The following is a 19,900-nucleotide window of genomic DNA, read 5'->3' as shown; positions in this document are numbered from 1 at the left end:
ACTTCCTTTTTTTTTTTCCATCTAATCTCTTGCTCATCCTTTGCATCTGTCAGCTTTCAGACTAAACAGAGCTGTGTGTATCCACACAGAACTCCCTCACACACACACACACACAGAGAGTTTATCTTAATGTTTACACCAAGGGCGGGCGGGCAGACAGACAGACAGACAGATAGATAGACAGACAGACAGACAGACAGACAGATAGATAGATAGATAGATAGATAGATAGATAGATAGATAGATAGATAGATAGATAGATAGATAGATAGATAGATAGATAGATAGATAGATAGATAGATAGATTTTGCTCTCAAAATTTAAATAACAGAGTTTGTCCAGCTGGCTTCATTCTGCATCCAGCAGAATAGCCACAGCTCTTATTGATAACACAGAGTGAAAAACTATAGTGGCTCCTTCTCCAAACGCCAGCTACTAAAGTGTCGATAGAAGCCAGACAGTTTTTTGCCTCAGGCTTGTCTGAAATAGTTGTGTGACATGGGCACCTGATCTCAGCCTAAAAAGCACAAGTATAAACATGTTAGTGTTTTCACTGCTGAAGACACAATGCTCCTCTTTTGAATAATCTGCATAACTGTGGTAAGTATTAGAAAAGATATTGTTTAGATAAGACAGAGGAAGCTTAGGAGCAGAAAACTAAGATAAGTCAAAATTAGATAAGAGCACATTTTACTCTGAAACGGAGGGAAAACAACAGTATCAGTGTCCTTAGAAAGCACAGAAAAGTGCAGTCAAAGCATGTGGCTCAGCCACAACCCAGCAGATCAGCTGATTTTCAATAATATCAGCTGATAGCTCAGCTGATGTGAATCTCCACGCACATTGTTTTACATAAATGAAATGTGTTTGCCATCCAACCAGCAACAGAGCCATGCTGCCAAATTTAATACACTCCAGGTGGAAATAAGTCTCCTCTCCAAACTAGTAGCCTGACCGAAATATATTATTTGCTTTCTTGACACCAATATCTGCACAATATAGTATTGTGAAAATGTCCTGAATCCCTCATCACTTTATATTTTTCTAGGAAAATGGGAAATAGGTGCAGTGATTTATTGACACGTGCAAACATACATGCACATAGAGTATATAAGGAAAATAAAAAAACAATTCAACTTTCCGCTCATCGCTCCATAACACCTGTGTCCACTGTCGCAAGTAACATGTGTCTAAAGATACAATTTCAGATTTCGTTTTTCCAAAATGCTCTGTTATATGTAAACCAAACTGTGTTTTTATTCTTGAATGACTCATATTAGGTGACTTAACAAAAAACATTCCTCTGAAAATGGCTAGGTGCACAGACTGACTGAAAATGAGTGAAAAAGCAAAGAGAAACTTTGAAAGCCCTTCAAAAAGCCAGTAATATTCTTACTTATTATTCAAGACCACTTTTTAAAAATGTCAGTCTCCTTGGAGATATAAAGAAATAAAGGATGGTTCAAGACTTTTGCATAGTGAAAATTTAGTTTGGTTTAGGTTTGGTTAGAAAAAAGCCAACAAAAAAATGAAATGTTTTGCATATTGTTTTGGATTCCTTTTATGACTGATATCCCATAATTTCCTGTTTTATTTTGTAATCCTTGGTTCTCAAGCATCCTAGCTAGTTTAACTTCGGTACTTTGCTCTTTTACCAACAGGTTTATCCCCCATCTTTCTGTTCCCCCTGTTCCTAATTATATCCTAGTGCAGCTCCCAGATGGTCATTACCCTCTGCAGTCTACTTTTCCCACTCTCTTTTTGTTTGGTTTTCTTTGGTTTTTGCAATTGATCTATTCAAATATTTTTCTTTTCATTCAAATACCAACTCACTGGCCTCCTAAAGCGAACACTATTGCACTTTTGCTTGTGTCAACGCACGGATTGAAAACAATTCAATCCCACTTGATTTCTGGCCACAGGTGTAAGTGTGCCACTAAAATTTGGAGAGAAAATAAGTACGAACACAGCGGCGCTCTGACATTTTACCAAGACAGAAAGTTTGTGGTGATTAATTAAATTAAAGTGAGGCAGAATGAAAGAAAGTGAGAAACTGTACATATAAAGACCGAGGGAGGGGAATGTACCGTTTCAGTATAACAAATGAAGCGCAGAGTGATGAGAAACACAAGGGAGATCAACCATGTATGACAGTTACTTCTCCAAACAACCAACCAACGAACCGTCAACACAAAATCAACTTCAGTGACACGGGCGGCCTTTGCAGTCTGTCAGGCTTCATACAAGATTATGTTCAGTCTTATGAAATGTTGCAGTGTTTACAGTTACTCACCAGCAGCCCCACACCAACAGATATCCAGAAGTGAAAGATAAAAAAGTTTGTTTCCAGCTGATACGGCCAACATTTGAAGTTGGACATTTTAAAGTCCCACACGGAGAGAGAGCGCTTTATGCAGAGCAACATGTCTCTAGGCATCAGGTGCTATTTCTGATACAGGCTATCAGAATACACACCAATCCCTCACAACACCAGGACAGGGCGTAAATACACGAGACAATCATCCATGTATCCGTTGGAGTGGGTGCCACTCAAGTGTAGATGGCACGGGGGAATCGAATACTTCTGGATAAAAGCCATCTCTATTTTTGTGTACATGTAAGTGGACTGGATGTGTAAGCCTCTAGCTGTGGGCACAAAGAGATCTCAGTGACAAGCCTACCTTCTGTGAAGGGCCTCCTCAAATTTTCCCCTCTGCCTAAGCTACTGTGGGCTTTGTGTCTGTGTGTGTGTGCATGCAGTCTAATGAGTGATATTTGATCCCATAAATCTTCTGACGCACAGCCAAGAGCTGGCTTTGGGTTGTGAGCCATTTGCAGCAGCTCTCCCCTCACTGACCCATACTGATTCTGACCAGGCCAAACAAACCTTAGGCTATAACCCTGCTTTATTTACTTGTAAGATGGGGGGGAAAACCTCTTACACGATATTCTTGTAAGTCTAAAAATACATCCTGTTTTTGTGAAAGGGAATGTTCACTAAGCTGCTGTACTACATTCTTACATTATACTATATTCTTACATATCATTCATACATGATGAACAATGCTGTCTAATGCAGAAGTTCCTTAAATCTATATGTTTTCTACTGGCAAGATTGAGTCATCTCCACTGGTTACAGGAAGAAGTCTGAGTATGTTGAATCCAAAGCTAAACTGGCTCTACTTTTTTTTTGTGAGCTCAGTAAGCATTTTTTAAATGGGTTTATTATTTTGAGTCTTTTTCAGTTCAACAGCGAGAGAGAAACTGAAAATCATTTGCCCTTTTGCAGTAAAACAGAAAGAAATGAGGGCATGTGGACCCTGTGGTTGACTGGTCGCTCACACAGAATAACGCATCCAGTATCCTTGAGTTTCTTACAGTCCCAGTTTGGTAAGATCCCAGAGTTTGGTAAGATTCAAGATACTTTTAGGAGTTGGCCATTTATATACTTCTCCATTATGTTTTGTTTTCAGTCTGCTTTTCATTTCATCACATGAAAATCAAATAGATGATCGTTTCTGACCAAGCTGGCTAGCTAGTTCTAGCATCGCCAACTATCTCTACCGTCATATTCAAACATGGTCACAACTCCAACACGCCAAACGTATAAATGGAAGTCCAAAAACAAATGGACGTCATCATCATAGCTGGGTTTACTGTTTATCTACACTGTAGATCAAAGGCGGGCTATTCATTGTCCCAAGGAACCACATAAGAAACTGGGAGTGTTGTGAAGGACCACATTTGTAAATTGATAAAGAGATAAAATCAACCCTGTAAAGCCTGAACCATGAAATATTTGCCAGAATTGTTTATTATTATTAAATATTGGAAATATTTAATATTTATTGAACCTTTTATATATAGAACTGGGTTCAGCTCATTTACACGAACCACCACACCAGTCGCATTTTCTCATGTGGCTCCATGGGAAAATTAATTGTTTATCCCTGCTGTATATCAACATATATGTAGTTATCACCCTAATTTGCTTTCCAGATTGGATTTGTTTGTTGTGCTCCAGTGAGTGCCAAGCACAGAAGAAATGTTGATGAAAAAAGGTATACTGGACTACAGGTTGGCACCATCCACAACAAATGTATAAAGCACCAGCCTTTTGTTGCCCCACTTCCAAGTGCCAGGATCTAATAATCTAACAATAACACAAAGGAAATGACCCATTTAAACGTAAAGTTAAACATACATAAGACTGTCCAGAAAATCTTTGTGCACCTGCTACAAAATCTTAAGAAGTGGGAAAGCAAAACGTCAGGGTCAAGTGGCAACAAACCCCAACAACAGCTGTGCTATTTTAAAGGAGATTTTAAATGCCTGTAAAAGTTATTATTATTATAGTTCAATTGATTTCCATCACAGCTGCAGCTGGCAGCAGAGCCAAAGAGGGGAGAGAAGTGTTATTTTTAAACTGCCAGTAAGACAACAAACCTCTGCTGAGCCCAGCAGCATTATGGGGTCGACCTCTATGACACCTGGAGTGTTTAGAACAGCCTAAAATCTTGGCAACTGTTGCGCTACGATGGCTTGGCTTCCTGAAATAGGGCCCAGGTGTGATCAGTAAAAAAATGCACACAAGATTTATCTTTGAGTTTTCTGCTGATATGTTTTCAGAGATAAAGCTGACGTTTGGCACAGTATGTGTAAAGTTGATCAGTCTCCAGTTGTCGTACATAAAGATGGTGTTCGTAATCAGTCAGTAATAATAGAGGAGAAAAGACATTAAAAAACACAAGACTGAAAAAAAGATCATCTGTTTCTTGTTTATGTATGAAATTAACACCCAGGCAGCAATATCTCAGTGTTTTGGTATGCAAACCAGACATTCCTATTCATCTGTCGCGCACGTGCACATTGTTTGTGTGAGTGAGAGACTAATAGGCACACACACGCACACACACACACTCCCTCTCTTTCTACAGTCTTATTGCATCAGACAGGATGTGTTGCAAAATGTTCCTTTCATTCAAGTCGATGCTTGTAGCACGGGGATTTCAGATAACCATTTATGAATGGAAAATATGAGGGAAGAGTGATAACGAACTTCAGGGTATGAGAGAAACATAAAAAGAACAGCTTTTAATCTGTCAGAACCGTCAACTAATGTAACAAGTGAAGAATAACTCACCAAATCATTCCACACATGCCTCTTGGCTACACACTAACAAAGAAACTTGAGGACAGTTCATTGAGGACATGGAACAAAGGGTCAAAGTTCACAGAAGTCAAAGAACTCTAAAAACATGGACAAGCTGGACTTTCTCACCTCCTTGATGAAAATTATTTTTGGCTACAAGAAACAGAAACACTGGGGTTTACATTAGACTGACGTACATTGATCGGACACTCATGGCATGTTGAGGTTGTTATTTTTGCTTTTGATTGACTTGACCACTTGGAATTTAGTCTCACTATAATGACTCTAATGATTCATTAATTATCAACAGAATAACTCTGGCAGCGGAGAACAAGCTAAAAATCTATATTCTGGTGCCATCTGTACTCATACAGCTGTGGTCACATTTACAGACATTTAATTTGGGGCTTTTAATTTTTTCTTTGAATTGTTCTTTTTCGTAAGTGAAATAAGCTTGCCTCCACCAGTGTGTGAATGCGAGAGTGAATGAATAGTGGCATTGTAAATCGCTTTGGGTGCCTTGAAAAGCGCTATATAAATCCAATCCATTATTATTATTATTATCTCAAACACGCATCAAAACTTTTTTTTTTTTTTTTAACTTAACCAGGCTAATATAAGCTGCTGGAAACCAGTACATTTAAATGAACTCTGCCAATTCTGCCAAGAAGCACATCAAAGAAGTGGTCAAATATTTAGCCAGAATGATGTCAAAAGCTTGTCGATGGCTTGCTGAGGGACATTTAGACAAATATTAGTGGGGATGTATTCATATATTTGATCACGTATGTACACTTTTGACTCCGTTTAAATTTGAGAAAATCCTAAATAAATCCAAACTCCCCATTCCTTTGGTTTTTTTTTTAAGTCATTAAAGATGTAGGCTGTACAATTGCGCCTATTGATGCCCGTCATGTGTACGTAAACTACTGTTCACAACCGTATTTAAAAATATGTCTACATTAACATGAAAATCATATTTACAGCAATTTATCTCAAGACTTAAATATAAACCATTCACATTTTATTCATATTTTTTCCGTAATGAATGATTTTATGATCCTTTTCCACTATATTTTTCAATAGAATCAACTTTAGTAAATGACAATACTTATTGTATGTTGTCTTGAATATAATATTGTTAAATATAATAAATAAATATAGTACTAATTTTTAAATATAATATTGTCTTAAATATGATATAATATTGTTAACAGTAAATCCACTAATCAGCTCAATAAAAAAGGACTCTACCAGTTCTAAGCTCCTAGTATTTTTGTTTGTTGACCACTGAATGGAAAGGCCATGTGAAAAGATATTTTTATGTACTTCTAATGTTCCCACACTGAGGGAATAGCATCTCTAGAGACATTTTCCCAGGAAGCGGCAGTCGGATCACTGTAAGATAACAACAGTTCGTCCTGTGCTCGTGCAATTCTGAAGTTGTCTTAAATACATTTAAGACAATATTTAGTTACACAAAGCAGCACACGACCTGTTTTTCCAGCCATTCCTGACATCACAGGAGTTTCCAGCATAAATAAGTTTTAGCCTTTAAACTGACGACAGTGCTCGCCACAGACCAATCTACTTTTTTTTCATCGTTGATGCAGAAAAACAATGTTCCCATGTTACCATCAGTCTCTTTGTGAGAGCAATTTGTGGCCAGTCCAGGTTTATGTTGGTTATATTAGAAAGATGATTAAGACCCCCTTTTTGGGAACTGCACGTCAGTGTTTACCTTGGCTTTATATTTCATTTCATTTCATTTCTAAAATCTAGATAATCTGATTGTGTGAGTCAGGCTCGCAGCAAACAGCGGATCTTTTGGCCTCTTTATATATAGAGTGAATTACACGGTGCATTAAACACTGAATGTGGAAATGTTCACATTGTTCACAAAAAGATGAGTGAATAACGAACTCCAATAAAACAAATAACAAAAAACAAAGAGATGAGACTCGCTTCAGCAGCAGGTGAGCTGTGATGAAACCAAGCTGGCTTTTCTGTGGGCAGAAAAATTGGATTTATGTTAATTTACCTGTAATAAAAGACAACACTTTTATTAAAACCCAGAGACTGTCTTCTTACTCTGGGGGCTACTTTATTTTCCATACATAATGGGAAACCTCTCTCAGAGCTCCATTCATTAAAGTTATATAAATTTTAAGCAGAGGGCTAACAAACAAAACAAAACTACTTTGGTGGTGCTCAGGCTCAGTGACAGGATTGGCACCTCTTTCCACAGACTGGTGCAAAAAGTCCAACCATATTATAGAAAAAGGGCAAATGGATTACATTTCAAAACAGCTTCAACTAGTAAGATTATGAAGCAACTCTTACAGTCAATTTGCTTGCAATAATGACTTCCTATAATAATTTCCTAGGGATCAATAAAGTATTCTGATTCTGATTCCTACAAAATTAAATACATTTCTTCTCAGCGATCATTTTGTGGTGCAAACATGCTTACTCATTTCTAATTTCATCCAAATCCCCTCTGCTCATAGCTTTTTTTCTTTCTTTTTTTCAAACTCTGTGTGTGTCTAACAGCTTGACACCCAAATGCGGCTGGTGTTTAATGGTGTAGGATATCATGAAAATAAAACATCGGCCTGTGCTGATGGTAAACATCCATCAGCACTGGAGTCTCTCGAGAAGTGCGTCAGCACTGTCAGCAGAGCGAGTTGGAAGAAGGAAAAACTGAAGTGTCCAGCAGTAACTTTGTTTTACAATGAATCACTGATTGGGGGGGATTATTTTCAATTACCCTAAATTTCCTTCTGGATAATCTAACGCTGGCACCGCAGCCATGTTTTCCCGAAACTGGGCCCCAAGGGGAGAACTATCAGCCCCAGATGGTAAGAAAGCCGGAGAGGCTGGAGCACGAGTAGCAAATAGCAGCGTTGTGCCACAGCTTATACTGTAATGGCTCATTAGCATCAGAGCAGTCGTGCACTACCAGAAGTTGACATTGATGATTGCTGCCATTGTGAGTCTGTATGTTAAGGGCCTTTCAAGAAACCCCAGAAGGTCGCTTTCTGGTCAAAAGTCAAAGCCCAAATGCCTTTGTGAGAGGGTTGGGGATGGGGGCATGAAAGGCTCTGTCCTCAAAAGATTGGAGTTTGGTGTAGAGGGATGCAGAGTATCTGTATCTTTATCTGTGGAAAGCAGAATCCAGGCTGGGGTGCAGGGGAGGAGAAGATCAGATAAACACTGGGGAACAAGATCACATAGGGATTTAGAGGTGAGGAGAAGGATTTTACTGGAGATTCGGGACCTGACTGTGAGCCAGTGCATGATGGTGATAAGCTGGTGAGGAGAAAAGCCTTTTTAAAGTTGCAGTACACCATCATATTAATTAATATTATTCTAAATGCTTATAGGGTGGAGATGGCAGCACAGTTGACTTGGGTTCCTTTCTTTGCAGCGTTCCTTTCTTACTTGAGTACTTCGGTTGTTTTATTGTACTTTTTATATTTTATATTTATATTTATTATTGCATTTTGCACCAAGGGAGTGGCACTCCAATTTCGTTGTACCTTGTACAATGACAATAAAGGCTATTCATTCATTCATTACTCTGACAGGTTTTCTTTCAGATTGAAAAAGAATAAATATAAAAATAAATTCAAGGTCTTTTTTAGATGTTTACAACTTGCTGCACCTGCAGCCTGTGACAGCTGCACATGTAGTTCAGCTGTCAAAAGAAGGTTTGCCGTGTCTCGAGGCACAGTATCAAGAGTGTGGAGGGAAAACCAGAAGATACGCAGTTATAAGAGACTCGACTGCAGCAAGACTGGTATCTGCTCCTTTGGGCGAGGAATATGAGGAGCACATCACCACCAGCAGGGTCCTCATGTGCATGTTTCTGGCCAAACTCTCAGAAACAGACCCCATGAGGGTGGCACCACATCCTTTTACTGGGACTCTCAGCTCAACTGATCATGACATATAGTTCATGTGCTGTACAATGCAGCCCTCTAGTGGTTACAAAGACAAAGGCCAAGCGAGACATAAAAACTGAGGAATGCTGCTCACCCTGCTCCGGTTTCTGTTTACTGTTTATTTCTGTGCGCTGCACTTGATCATTATGTACATCCTGTAACCGTAAACAGAACTGAAAAGAACAACATGAACAGAATTTTTACACAGCTTAAGTAATATTTGAACAGGAGACAGGCAAACACATAACTTACAGTACTCTGTATCCAACTCTGAGCTCCTCCATACATACCACAAATTCAAACAACACACATCCACTGACTACAATATAGAGGTTAGCTTTTTAACATAGCTGTAAGATCGCAGATTCAGTCAGCGAGGGAGCCTATGAGGGTTATTTCACATGTAGGTCCTCAGTGTAAATAAAGCATAGACACATACTACACACTTCTCATATCTTGTAAAACGACAAAGAAAGCAGTCACCTCCAGATTAAAGTTCAGTATTTTCAGCCTGAGACCCAGAGTCTTGTTCGACGGTCCAGTCAACACTTGTTTTGGGATCCTTTCGGGGTCCTCAGCCAGCTAATGAAACCACACCTCACATAATTCTCTTACGCTTGTCAGAAGTCAGTCAGCATCCTTAATGCAGATGAACAAACTGGACGAATGAAATCCAGTGAAGGGAAAAGACAGTATGATGCCAACAGAAAATCACTTTTGACCTTACTATACAAATCAGAGAGCATGAAGACAGTTAACAGTGTCAGGATCTTCAACTGGTCATGAGCATGAGAAGGTAAACACTTGGCTCAATTTGTGTGTGAAGAATAAACCTAAACAGCCTAAACTGTTTCACCCTGAAACAGCTTAAACTGTTTCTGGGGATCGTGTAGGAACATATTAGTGTTTTGTGAAAACCTCATGTGCTTGAAAGAAATTGATCATTGCCTCTCTAGTTATTGCATATTTTATCGCTTTCTCCACTTTGCTCTAAAATGATGAAATGCTTTTAGCACTAAGAACTGATTTTGTGAATAATTGCACGTAAAAAGGGGCCAAATGCATCCAAAATCAGCAAATGTTTGTGTTAGGTTAGTACACATCAGCTGCAGCATCTACTGCTGTTCACTACTTCTAATGCATACCCCATTCTTTTATGCTGATTATGAATAAACGTGTAGCAAATGAAGTAAAAAGTAAACAAAACAAATCAATAAAAAGTAAATTGTTGTAAATCAGTGTTTTGATGAAACACAGTATGATCTGCCTGACGTGAAACAGTGATATACAGTAAACAGAACTCTTATTGCGTTCTTGATGGTTTGCGTTTAAGCACATTAGTGTCACTTCTGTGGTTCAGAGATTACCCCACCCAGTCTCAACCTTACAACTACCTCCCTAATTTAATGCAGGCTCCCCTCTAGAACAGCTCTGACTCATCAGAGCATCAAGATGGGATGTTTTGGGGTGTCTTACAAACTCTGGCACTGGGACAGAGGCTAATTTTTTGAGCCCTCTGGTTGTGTGGAGGCGTCTGTTAGAGTGCGTTCCGTGGATCCTTGATCAGACGTGGGGGATCTGGGGAGTCTGAAGGATAGGTGTGATGTTAAGGGCATCACATTCTCATGAACTGCCTGATGTTTCCCAGCAGAGAGCTGCACTGTGATCAGATTTCCTTTAACTGCCAGTGGTTTTCACTGTTTTGGCTGACGACTGTGTTTGACAGACGTTAAAAGTCTTTAAGACAACAGCCTCAAAGTCCTGAACTCTTTCTCACGAGCAGATTGAATTTGAACCAATATTTTTAAGACAAACAAAGCGATTTAATAAATTAATTCATGGATTGCCTTCCTTGAGAGCTGCACCGATTCGATTCATCAGTTTGTGCTTTCACAGAGATGTAAAGCAAAAATATATTATTATATGAGTGAGTGTGCGAGGCCTCAAGGTGCTTCATGTAAGGAACTGTACATGTGCTAATGCTAAAACATACAATCCCCAGTTCCCCACAAGGCTTCAGGATATCAGACACACCAATTCTTATTAAACCTCTTCATAACAAAACCATTCCACATGATATCATATATGTCACATAACAAGTCAAGTTATTGGGTTACTGTTTTTTTTTAACTAATTTTGTTTCCTCAGCTACACTCAGCAGACGACATCTTCAAGGTGAAACTCGACCTCTGATCAAGATTTTCTAATCCAATCACCTCCAAACAGCCTATTTTAACTTGACACTGCTGTTTGTGTTTGTTATTTATAGGGACGTTAAATAGTGTGAAAACTGGATTTGATATGACGGAACTGATTTTGAATTCAGTGTTCGCTCACAGTACAAAAAAATGGCTTGAATGCTGTTAAATGCTTGTTGTGCCTCACAGACTTCTTCATGCTCCAAAGCTCTTGCGAAGAGCAGTCTGACAAATGTTTGCTCAGTTTATTCTCGCGCATTTCTTTTTCCAGATCAACAGCTCTCACCTTGTTTTGATCCGTCTCTTTGACGTCCCAGTGATTTTTAATTTTTTTGAATGGGATGGTTCATACATACAGAATGGATATTAGAGCTACAGAGAGTCAGCTGTTCGTCTGAGCTTCTAGTCCGGACACGGGAGGCTGTTCTATAGCCTGTCATCAGTCAAGTTCTGCGTTTTTGTTGCAAGAAGAGAGACACGTGTTAAAGCATGGGTATAAAGGCAGATGTTGCAGGGTGTGGCTGCAGTATGCGGACAAGAGGTGGTAACACTGTAAGGGTTAGATGATGGAATCAGCAGGGACATCATCTCCTCCTCCTTAAGTCCCCTTACGCTTTATTCAGTAGAGAGGCTTTTGTCCTTGGGTCTCAAATTCTGACCAGGCATCATTTAGTTCCATGAAAATCATCTTGGCATATTGTTCGTATGGTTGTCCCGTCGCCTACGAAGTAGGAGAGAAAAAACACAACAGTTATGAACCCATAAGTAAAGCATATTTGAGACATGTTGGCCTTTTGGGATTCCCACTTCATTTGTCTCTCATTCATAGCTTGCTTTACTCGAGCATTATGTCAACATTATATTATTCACTGTTACAGAAAATTCAGGTAAGACACTAACTTGTCTTTCAGTGCTGAGAGTCAGGAAGTATACGGTACCCCACTCTTTCTATAATACACACACATCCCTGCATGTTTACAGGTATAACTTGAATCACATGTTTAATTCTGATAAGAGTCCATGTTAAGCCAAGCTGCGTTGTTTTAGTGGGTGCAGTGGGAAAGGCCCGGCCTAATGCTTCAGCTGATCACATGGTAGCTGCTGTACTGCATAGCTGTATCTTTAAGTGGATTACAAGGGAAGCTGTGGCCTGGCTTGGCTTGGCTTGAGAGTCTGAGAGTGACAGACTCTTCACTTCACAGAGTAAAGTGCAGAGCTTCAGATATCTTTGTATTTCATTATATTGTTCACACGCTCACACATACTTTTAGTTTGGTTTGGTTGTTTTCTTGTTGCAACATCATATATGCAAAAACTTCATCCTCCAGCACTTTGAACACACAGACACTACTGTGTGTGTGTGTCTAAACATGCCTTGCAACTTCTTGTCTGGTGCACGTCTTTTATTTTGACAGCGAATGCGCACCTGCAGACCACTTATGTGCACCCCTGCTTATAAGCCTGATATAAGGAGAAGAAAGTGAAACTAAAGACAGTCACTATTTTTTCATCTGACTTTACCTTCAGTTGCTTTTAAGTAAAGAATGTCTCGTTATTGCAGCTGATTTATTCTGTACATATGGATATGCCTCCTATTACTGCATCCATACAGAAAGCATAAAGATCCCATTCATCGCAAATTCTGTCTCACCTTATCTGGGTGAACAACCAGGACTGCTTTGCGATAGACCTTCTTGACCTGCTCTGGAGTAACCAGGTCAGCCATGCCCACAGGCTTCCAGCGTGTCTCTCCTTCCCAAAGCACAGTGTGCATGGTGGAGAGCAGAGCACGGATGTTACGCTCTTTCCCCTCTATCCAGTCCAGAATCTAGGGCACAGAAGAGGGAGGCAGAGGAGGGGAGCCAATAACCAGTGAGGACTTGATTTGAAACAATTATTAGCATAACTGCTTTCAGTAGTTCTGGCTCTGGTTTTATGTAAAAAAAAAAAAAAAAGCTGTTAAAGGAGCAATTAGATGAACCAAAATTTGGTCATGGGAGACCTACATTGGACGCTTCATTAACTCTGAAATAAACAGAAAAAGTTTAACAGCCAAAGGTTTTCGAGTACACTATCCTACTTTTGGGAATCACTGAACTGCTTCTGTTGAGCTACACTGGATAAACAGGCGACCACCACCAAGCGCAATGTCATCAAAAACTAATTGTAATCAGACACAATGAACCAAAACTTATTAGTTCAACTTCATTAGTTTCAAACAAACAGCTCATGCCTTTAGTTTCTCAGGGTCCATTTCTTTGGCCATCTCCTCCTTCCTCATCTCTGCTATAGTCCTGGGCCCTTTCTTCTCTTTGGTCCCCGCAAAGCCCTGAGCAGACAGCAGGTCGTCAAAGTTGGCATCCGAGGGTTTGGGCTTCGAACCTGACAAAGAGGCAGACAAACACAAAGACAGAATACATACTTGTTAAGCAACAAATGCACTAATTACTATACGGTGAGCTGAAGAACAATGTATGTGTGCACAGCATGAAAATTTTAATGGATTAAAAATGTGGCGCTCTCTCTAAATGTTTGCAGATATTTTGTTAAACGTTTAACTTCAAAAATCAAACAAAAAAAACTTAAAACCTTCAAAATGCTCACAATTCTTAGTAAAAATTTTAAACCTTATATTTTGAAATATAAGTTAAGTGTAATCTCTATTTTGTTTTAAAAGAAAAATGTCCTTTTATGTGAAATATACCCCAACTGACCAGCCACAACATTTGGAGTGTAACAATGAGCCTGTCGAGCTTACCCATCCCAGCCTGTGCTTTTCCCCCTGCGCTGGGTGAGCCTCCTCCCATTGCGGAGAAGCTAACATTGTAGTTGGGTCGATTCTGGGGCGATGTGTGGGGCATGGAAGTGTGGCTGGGGCTGGGCTTTGGCTGCGGAGCAGGACCCTGTCCTTGCGGTTGCCACCCTCCACCACTTCCACCAGCCTGCCACGAGGGGAAAGTGCCTCCTGCGTGGGGCTGCCAGGCTCCTGTGTGCTGGGGCGATGGCGGAGGCCTCGATGGGGAGCCCATTGGAGGGAAGGAAGGGGCCGTTCCAGTAGGGGTGGTGGGCTTGCTCGAGAAGCCAGAGCCTCCTGATCAAAAGGACAGAGATTATGGCATGCGAGGTAGTAGCAAAAATACTAAGAACTTAGGAACATTTCCAGCGTCTCACCTCCAAGGCTTCCCCCCAGGTTGCCAATATCAGCGAATGGGTCCAGAGTGTTTGGCTTGGTTTGGTGGGTGGGGGTGCTGTGGACTGAGCCAGTGGGACTGGTAGTGGCTGACCGACTGCCCATACCAAAACCTCCTGAATGAATCGGCCAACAGCAAAGCAGGAAAAATAAACGACACTGATGCCAACGTGTTTTACAAACAGTGTGGTATCTGCTTGTATGTATGTGTGGCTGTGTGCTTGGGAGAACCTGTGCTTGTGGTAGCAGGTCTGTTCCAGTCCCATGCTCCCATGGCGTTTTGCTGCTGAATGTTGACAGTAGGGGTGGTGGGTGGGACGGGGGAACTCCGACCTGTTGAAGCACATAACCATCGGTCACGGGCGGAGCACACGGAAAATGGGAATTGAGGGACACAAAAACATTAAGCCAAATAAAATAACAACAGAACTGAGCTTCAGAGAGCTGTTGTTTCGTGGATGTGGAAACAAATTTTATAGTTGCTAACTAAAAATTGTCCACAGAAGACTGAAGCCAGACGGCTCTTCTTCATGCACACATCATGCCCTTAATCCTCAAAGTATAAAAAAGTGTAAACCTGAAGTTAAGAAAAACTGTTTTGCCATGTTTAAACATGAAAATACTGACTGTGAGCTGAGGAAAAAATTACTAGTAGGAGCTTGTGCTGGAGTTGAAAAATCAAGCTGCGCAATCCCTATGGAGTGGCAATGAGATGGCCTGCAAACACTTCACATACAGCATGCAAACTCGTGAATTACAAATCATACATTACATGAGCAATACAATAAAAATGTGTGAGTAAGCACAGAGAAATGCTAAAAATGGATATATACTCAGCAGTCGGGTTTGGGTGCCAGTTTAAATAGAAGCACAGATGAAGGGAAATTATCGTAGTGGCATCTTGCAAATATCTGAAAACATGCCTTACCCTAATTTGGTTCAGGCTCTTGAAATGCTTTAAGTGCACCCAAAACGATGGTTTGGGAAAATGTTCAGCAGAGCAGCAAGGAGCATGCCTTACCGAGGCTTGTAGGCTGCAGGGTGGGTGATGGTGAGCGAGCAGCATGCAGGAAAGGGTCTGGCTGCCCCACTTTACCTGGTCCGAGGAATGAACCCATCACGTCCTGAGGCTTAGGCATCGGACCCGTCCCAAAAGGATCAAATGCTGAGGAGAACCATCCACCAGTGTTATTGTCTTATGCTAAATTGCAAGAGTAATTGTGCCTATTTGAAGTCTAGTTTTAGGTTGGACCTAAAAGGAAATGCTTTTTCAAACTTCTCACCTGGTGGGGCAGGTGATGGGCATGGTGAGGCAGTGTTGGGGGCGACTTTGTGTGGAGTGGACTGGGCAGATGGAGGCCCGCTGGTTGACTGAGGTGGGCCCCCGAACAAGTCCCCTAGGAGGTCAGTGGTTGCAGCTGCTGTAGATGGGGGCTTAGATGACGGGCGGTTGACCTCGTCACCATCGAGGCCGAGAAGATCGACTTCCTCGGCGGGAGCAGGGGTGGCAGAAGTGGGAGCTGGGAGGTCAGGTTTCTGATGGGCTGCACTGGCATTGCTTTGCTGGCTGGAGAGAGAAAGCATTTCATCATCCGACGGCTCGCTCTCCTCGCCACGTACCCGACCGTCTGGACCTCCGTGGGACCGACTTGGCTCTGAAAATGATGAGATGGGAAAAACAGAAAAGAGTGTCATGAGAAAGACACATCAATCACGAACAAAGCAATGACTGAAGAGATAACAAAGCAGACAAAGGGAATTAATTTGAGGTTCAGATATAAAGGGACAAGAGTGAAGCAGAGGATGATGGTAAACTACGCAGGTCATTGCTTCTACAGCCAGTACAGCTATTTGTGCTACGAGGTTGCAAACATACACACAGTCTGCAAATAAATTCTAGCTAGTAGTTGCTAGTTGGAGAAAACGTCTTAAATGTGATAAATTTCAACATAAAAGAATATGATAAAAAAAATAAGAAGCTTGTACAGCATGGGATTAAACAGCTGTATAAATCAAAAGCAATATTTCACTTTGGTAGAACATTTTAACGTTGGATTTGTTTACTCCCCAGACACGTTTTCCCTTTATTTCCTTTTGGGACTATGAGTTTTCCCCTCTAGTTCTCCATATCCATAAAAAAAAAACAACCTTAAAAACATGTCTCTGTATGCCCAGGAAGTAAAATGCTGGCATACATGTTATGGAAATTGTGTTAAAAGACTGGTGTTTACACAAGAGACAGGACAAAATATTTCTACCAAAATGATACATCATGGGCTACAAGAATGGGCTAAATTTCAATTCAATCAATGCAAATCACAGTTGGAAACCACCAAATGGATTTTCCAATAGCAAAAATTCTTCCTGGGTAGAGCATGAGTGAATTGAAGCAAACCCTGGGTAACTACGCTCACAGTATAGTTCCTCTAGCAGGTCTGTGATCTCCTCTACCATCTTACCCTCAAGATCCAAGCCCTCCATCTCATCTTGCAGGGACAAAAATGAGTCACATTAGTTTTTATGACTATGTGTTAATGTAAATTGATTAGCCACAATAATAAAACCACTAACATTGATACTGGAAATATTTCCAAACATCCGTATGATGAGGTGAGGGAGATCTTCACAATATTAGGCAAATGGCTTTAATGTCGTGCTGGCTGGTTCATAAATATTAAAATAAGTTGTAAAAAAAAATTAGTAGCAAGTTCTTTTTGCCTAATCTTTATTTTGGTACCAGGTAAACTTACGTAAAGTCAATCCAGGTTTGGGGTTAGAGTTTGTTATTAAGGTTAATGTAGCATTATGATTGGTTTTAGGTAAAGGTATGATTACAAATTGTAAAGGCTAACAAAACAAGCAAGCAAAAATGCTAACTAAAAACATTTTCAATACAAAATTCCACATTGCTTGTTAGTCAAGCTAACTGCTAAATTGCTAGCAGCTAACCCATTTTGCTTTAGCATTTTCAGTTCTTAGCTAAAGATTTTTAGTTTAGATAAGATAAGATAAGATAAGACTTTATTGATCCCACAACAGGGAAATTTTTACGTTAATTTAATTATGTTGGTAGTAAAATCTGACAACAGATTAAACAAAGCAGTAAATGTTTGATTCTCAAACTTGCATAAATAAATACATTAAAAAAAACATTGATAACCAAAAAAAAAAAGTTTGATTCTAAACTTAACATCTGATTTGAGTTTTTAAAAAAGGAAAACTTAATGTGTCGTATTTTATAGACTGAACACCAGTTGTTGCCCCAGTGAAACCCTCCCATTTTTACCAGCAATCGCCAGTGCATCCTGATGTTCCTGGTGGCCAGAGAAGAGCACATTTGGGCTCAAGTCTTTACAAGGAAACTGTTCCCATGGTGGTGTCAGGTCTTTCTGTTTGTCCACCCCTTCCACTTCCACTTCCAATATCACATGGAAGAGCTGGGGATATTTCTCTGGAGAGTCACAAGCATCGAGCTCTGGTCTGAGAGGAAAATCAATATGTGTGAGAAAGAAAATTGAGAAGGTAAAACAGTCAACAGAGTGGAAGTCTAGCAATATTATTTTTTATAGTGAGAAACCAGAATTCCCCGATTTTTCTAAGAGATTTTCCTTACTTGTTAAACTTTAACATAGTGGTTCCAGGAGCGATGAAGCCAGTGTGGAACTGAATCTGGAAGATCTGTGTGTTGGATACCTAACACAAGCAGGAACAAAGATAAATGTTGGTTACATTATATTTTATCAGCACTCTCCTGCAGTCAGTTACCCCTTACCTGTTGTTCTGCAATGTTTTTAGGTGTTATGTTCAAGTTTTGCATGTGATAAATCTTTGTCATGTAATAAAATACAAGCAGGTGAAATAAGAAAATCCAGTAAAAGAAACAAAATAAAAGGAAAAATGTTCAAGAAAAAAAAGACAAGCCCACTTTAACCAATGGATTTTTAATTATTTTGTACTATTCATCTAGGTTTTAGTACTAATGTGCTATATAGCAAAATAATGAAGTCATTAAGCTACATATGCACATATTATTATAATGCAACGCATGGTGATGTACACCTATGTGCCAATAATCTGTCATAAGATTACTGAAAGACAATAATACCCAGATGAAACACCTGGACCAAACTAAACCAAAAATAGCATAAATAGTGCATAAATGCAGTCATGAGTGAGTAAATCTGCATATTTCTATAAATGAAGTAAATCATTAAGTCAAAAACCTTCATCCAGCTTCTTCTTGTCTTAAACAATGTAACAATGAGACACAACAAGCTGTTGAAGCTACCTGAAACTCTACAATGGCTTATACTTTAGCATGATCTTATCACCACAATCGTTCCAGTACTGTCACTGTGACTTAGTTGGAGTTTGCTGCTTGCTAGTTTGATTGAGATGTTGATTTTATCGACATTTTATCTTATAAAGCAGACTAAGCAGAAGCGTACCTTGGCCTGCAGTCGTCCTCCAATGGTTGACCTCATGTGGTAGACTGAAACCACAACATCTCCTTGTACGCTTACACCCAGAGGGAAAACTACCTTGCCGTCCTGGACCCTGTGCTCTCTAGGCGTGCAGAGAAGGTGCAGCAAAGTGTAATTGAGGGAAAGTGTTACAGAGTGAGAAAAAGGAAGGGGGTATAATGACGCTTTGATTATACTTTCATTCATATCATACTCAGCATAAAATCTCTGAGACATTTGTAGTTATTCTATTCCAATACAGAACTGCAACGCTACCGTGCTCTCTGCGGTTCGATGCTGTCAAATTTTTCATTAATCTCGCTAATGTTACTTACCTCATCCTTTCATACTCCTGTGCAGTGGTGAAGATCTTTGTCTCTCCAATGAGAACGTCACAGAAAGGTCGACAGCCACTACGCTGCTTGTTGAAACAGGGGATGGGACTCATAGTGAGGGCCTTGATCACCAAGGGCTTGGAGTGGGGTAGGCTAGGCTTCTCTGATACCATGCTACATACATAGCCTATGTACCTGCAGGCAGAGAAAACAAAAACAGCAGTTTTCAATTTTCAGCACTCTGAATGATGCAATAAATGTCATTTATGAGGAGACGCTTGCACAACCATCGACTGTTAACTTCTACAAGTATGGCAGGCGGACTCGTGGTTCTTCTTGCCCAGCAATCAAGAGTTTATGTTTAAGCTGAGACAACTATTAACTGTTGGCTTCAGTGATGGCTGTATGTATATTTCAACATGTTATGCCTGTAACAGCATATGATCTGAAACTGTGCTCTTCTTCTTAAGTGTGAATGTGTTTTGACCTCATTTAATATGTGATTCTTTATTAGAAGTGGTAAATGTTCATTATCTATGAAAAATAGACTGCAGATTTATTAGACATTGAAGAATGTAACATCAGCAGAACCAAAGGCCGACAACCGAGCACAAG

At 40.1% G+C, this 19,900-nt stretch overlaps 2 protein-coding genes across 4 annotated transcripts in view; one reads left to right on the top strand and one right to left on the bottom strand.

Moving 5' to 3' along the window:
- lurap1 (leucine rich adaptor protein 1) overlaps positions 1-19,900 on the top strand; it is a 95,745-nt gene that overhangs the window by 74,412 nt on the left and 1,433 nt on the right. The window lies entirely within an intron of this gene.
- Positions 9,199-19,900, bottom strand: part of dnajc6 (DnaJ (Hsp40) homolog, subfamily C, member 6) — a 37,879-nt gene continuing 27,177 nt past the window's right edge. For 2 of the 3 annotated variants that reach the window (XM_084910038.1, XM_084910036.1), the window contains 12 exons: positions 19,286-19,480; positions 18,936-19,053; positions 18,101-18,180; positions 17,774-17,967; positions 15,771-16,142; positions 15,509-15,652; positions 14,719-14,820; positions 14,469-14,603; positions 14,056-14,388; positions 13,531-13,679; positions 12,949-13,125; positions 9,199-12,018 (listed from right to left, as the gene is read on the bottom strand). In XM_084910038.1, coding sequence (XP_084766164.1) covers positions 11,917-12,018; positions 12,949-13,125; positions 13,531-13,679; positions 14,056-14,388; positions 14,469-14,603; positions 14,719-14,820; positions 15,509-15,652; positions 15,771-16,142; positions 17,774-17,967; positions 18,101-18,180; positions 18,936-19,053; positions 19,286-19,480 — 2,101 coding nt within the window. In that variant the 3' untranslated portion in view covers positions 9,199-11,916. The remainder of the gene's footprint in view (positions 12,019-12,948; positions 13,126-13,530; positions 13,680-14,055; positions 14,389-14,468; positions 14,604-14,718; positions 14,821-15,508; positions 15,653-15,770; positions 16,143-17,773; positions 17,968-18,100; positions 18,181-18,935; positions 19,054-19,285; positions 19,481-19,900) is intronic. The other variant, XM_084910037.1, reaches the window with a different exon arrangement.

Source organism: Perissodus microlepis, chromosome 17 (assembly GCF_051167445.1).
Source record: "Perissodus microlepis isolate ML-2025 ecotype Zambia chromosome 17, ASM5116744v1, whole genome shotgun sequence".
Classification (NCBI taxonomy): Eukaryota; Metazoa; Chordata; class Actinopteri; order Cichliformes; family Cichlidae; genus Perissodus; species Perissodus microlepis.
Note: the sequence above shows the minus strand (reverse complement) of the source record. Positions and strands in the feature narration are given on the sequence as shown.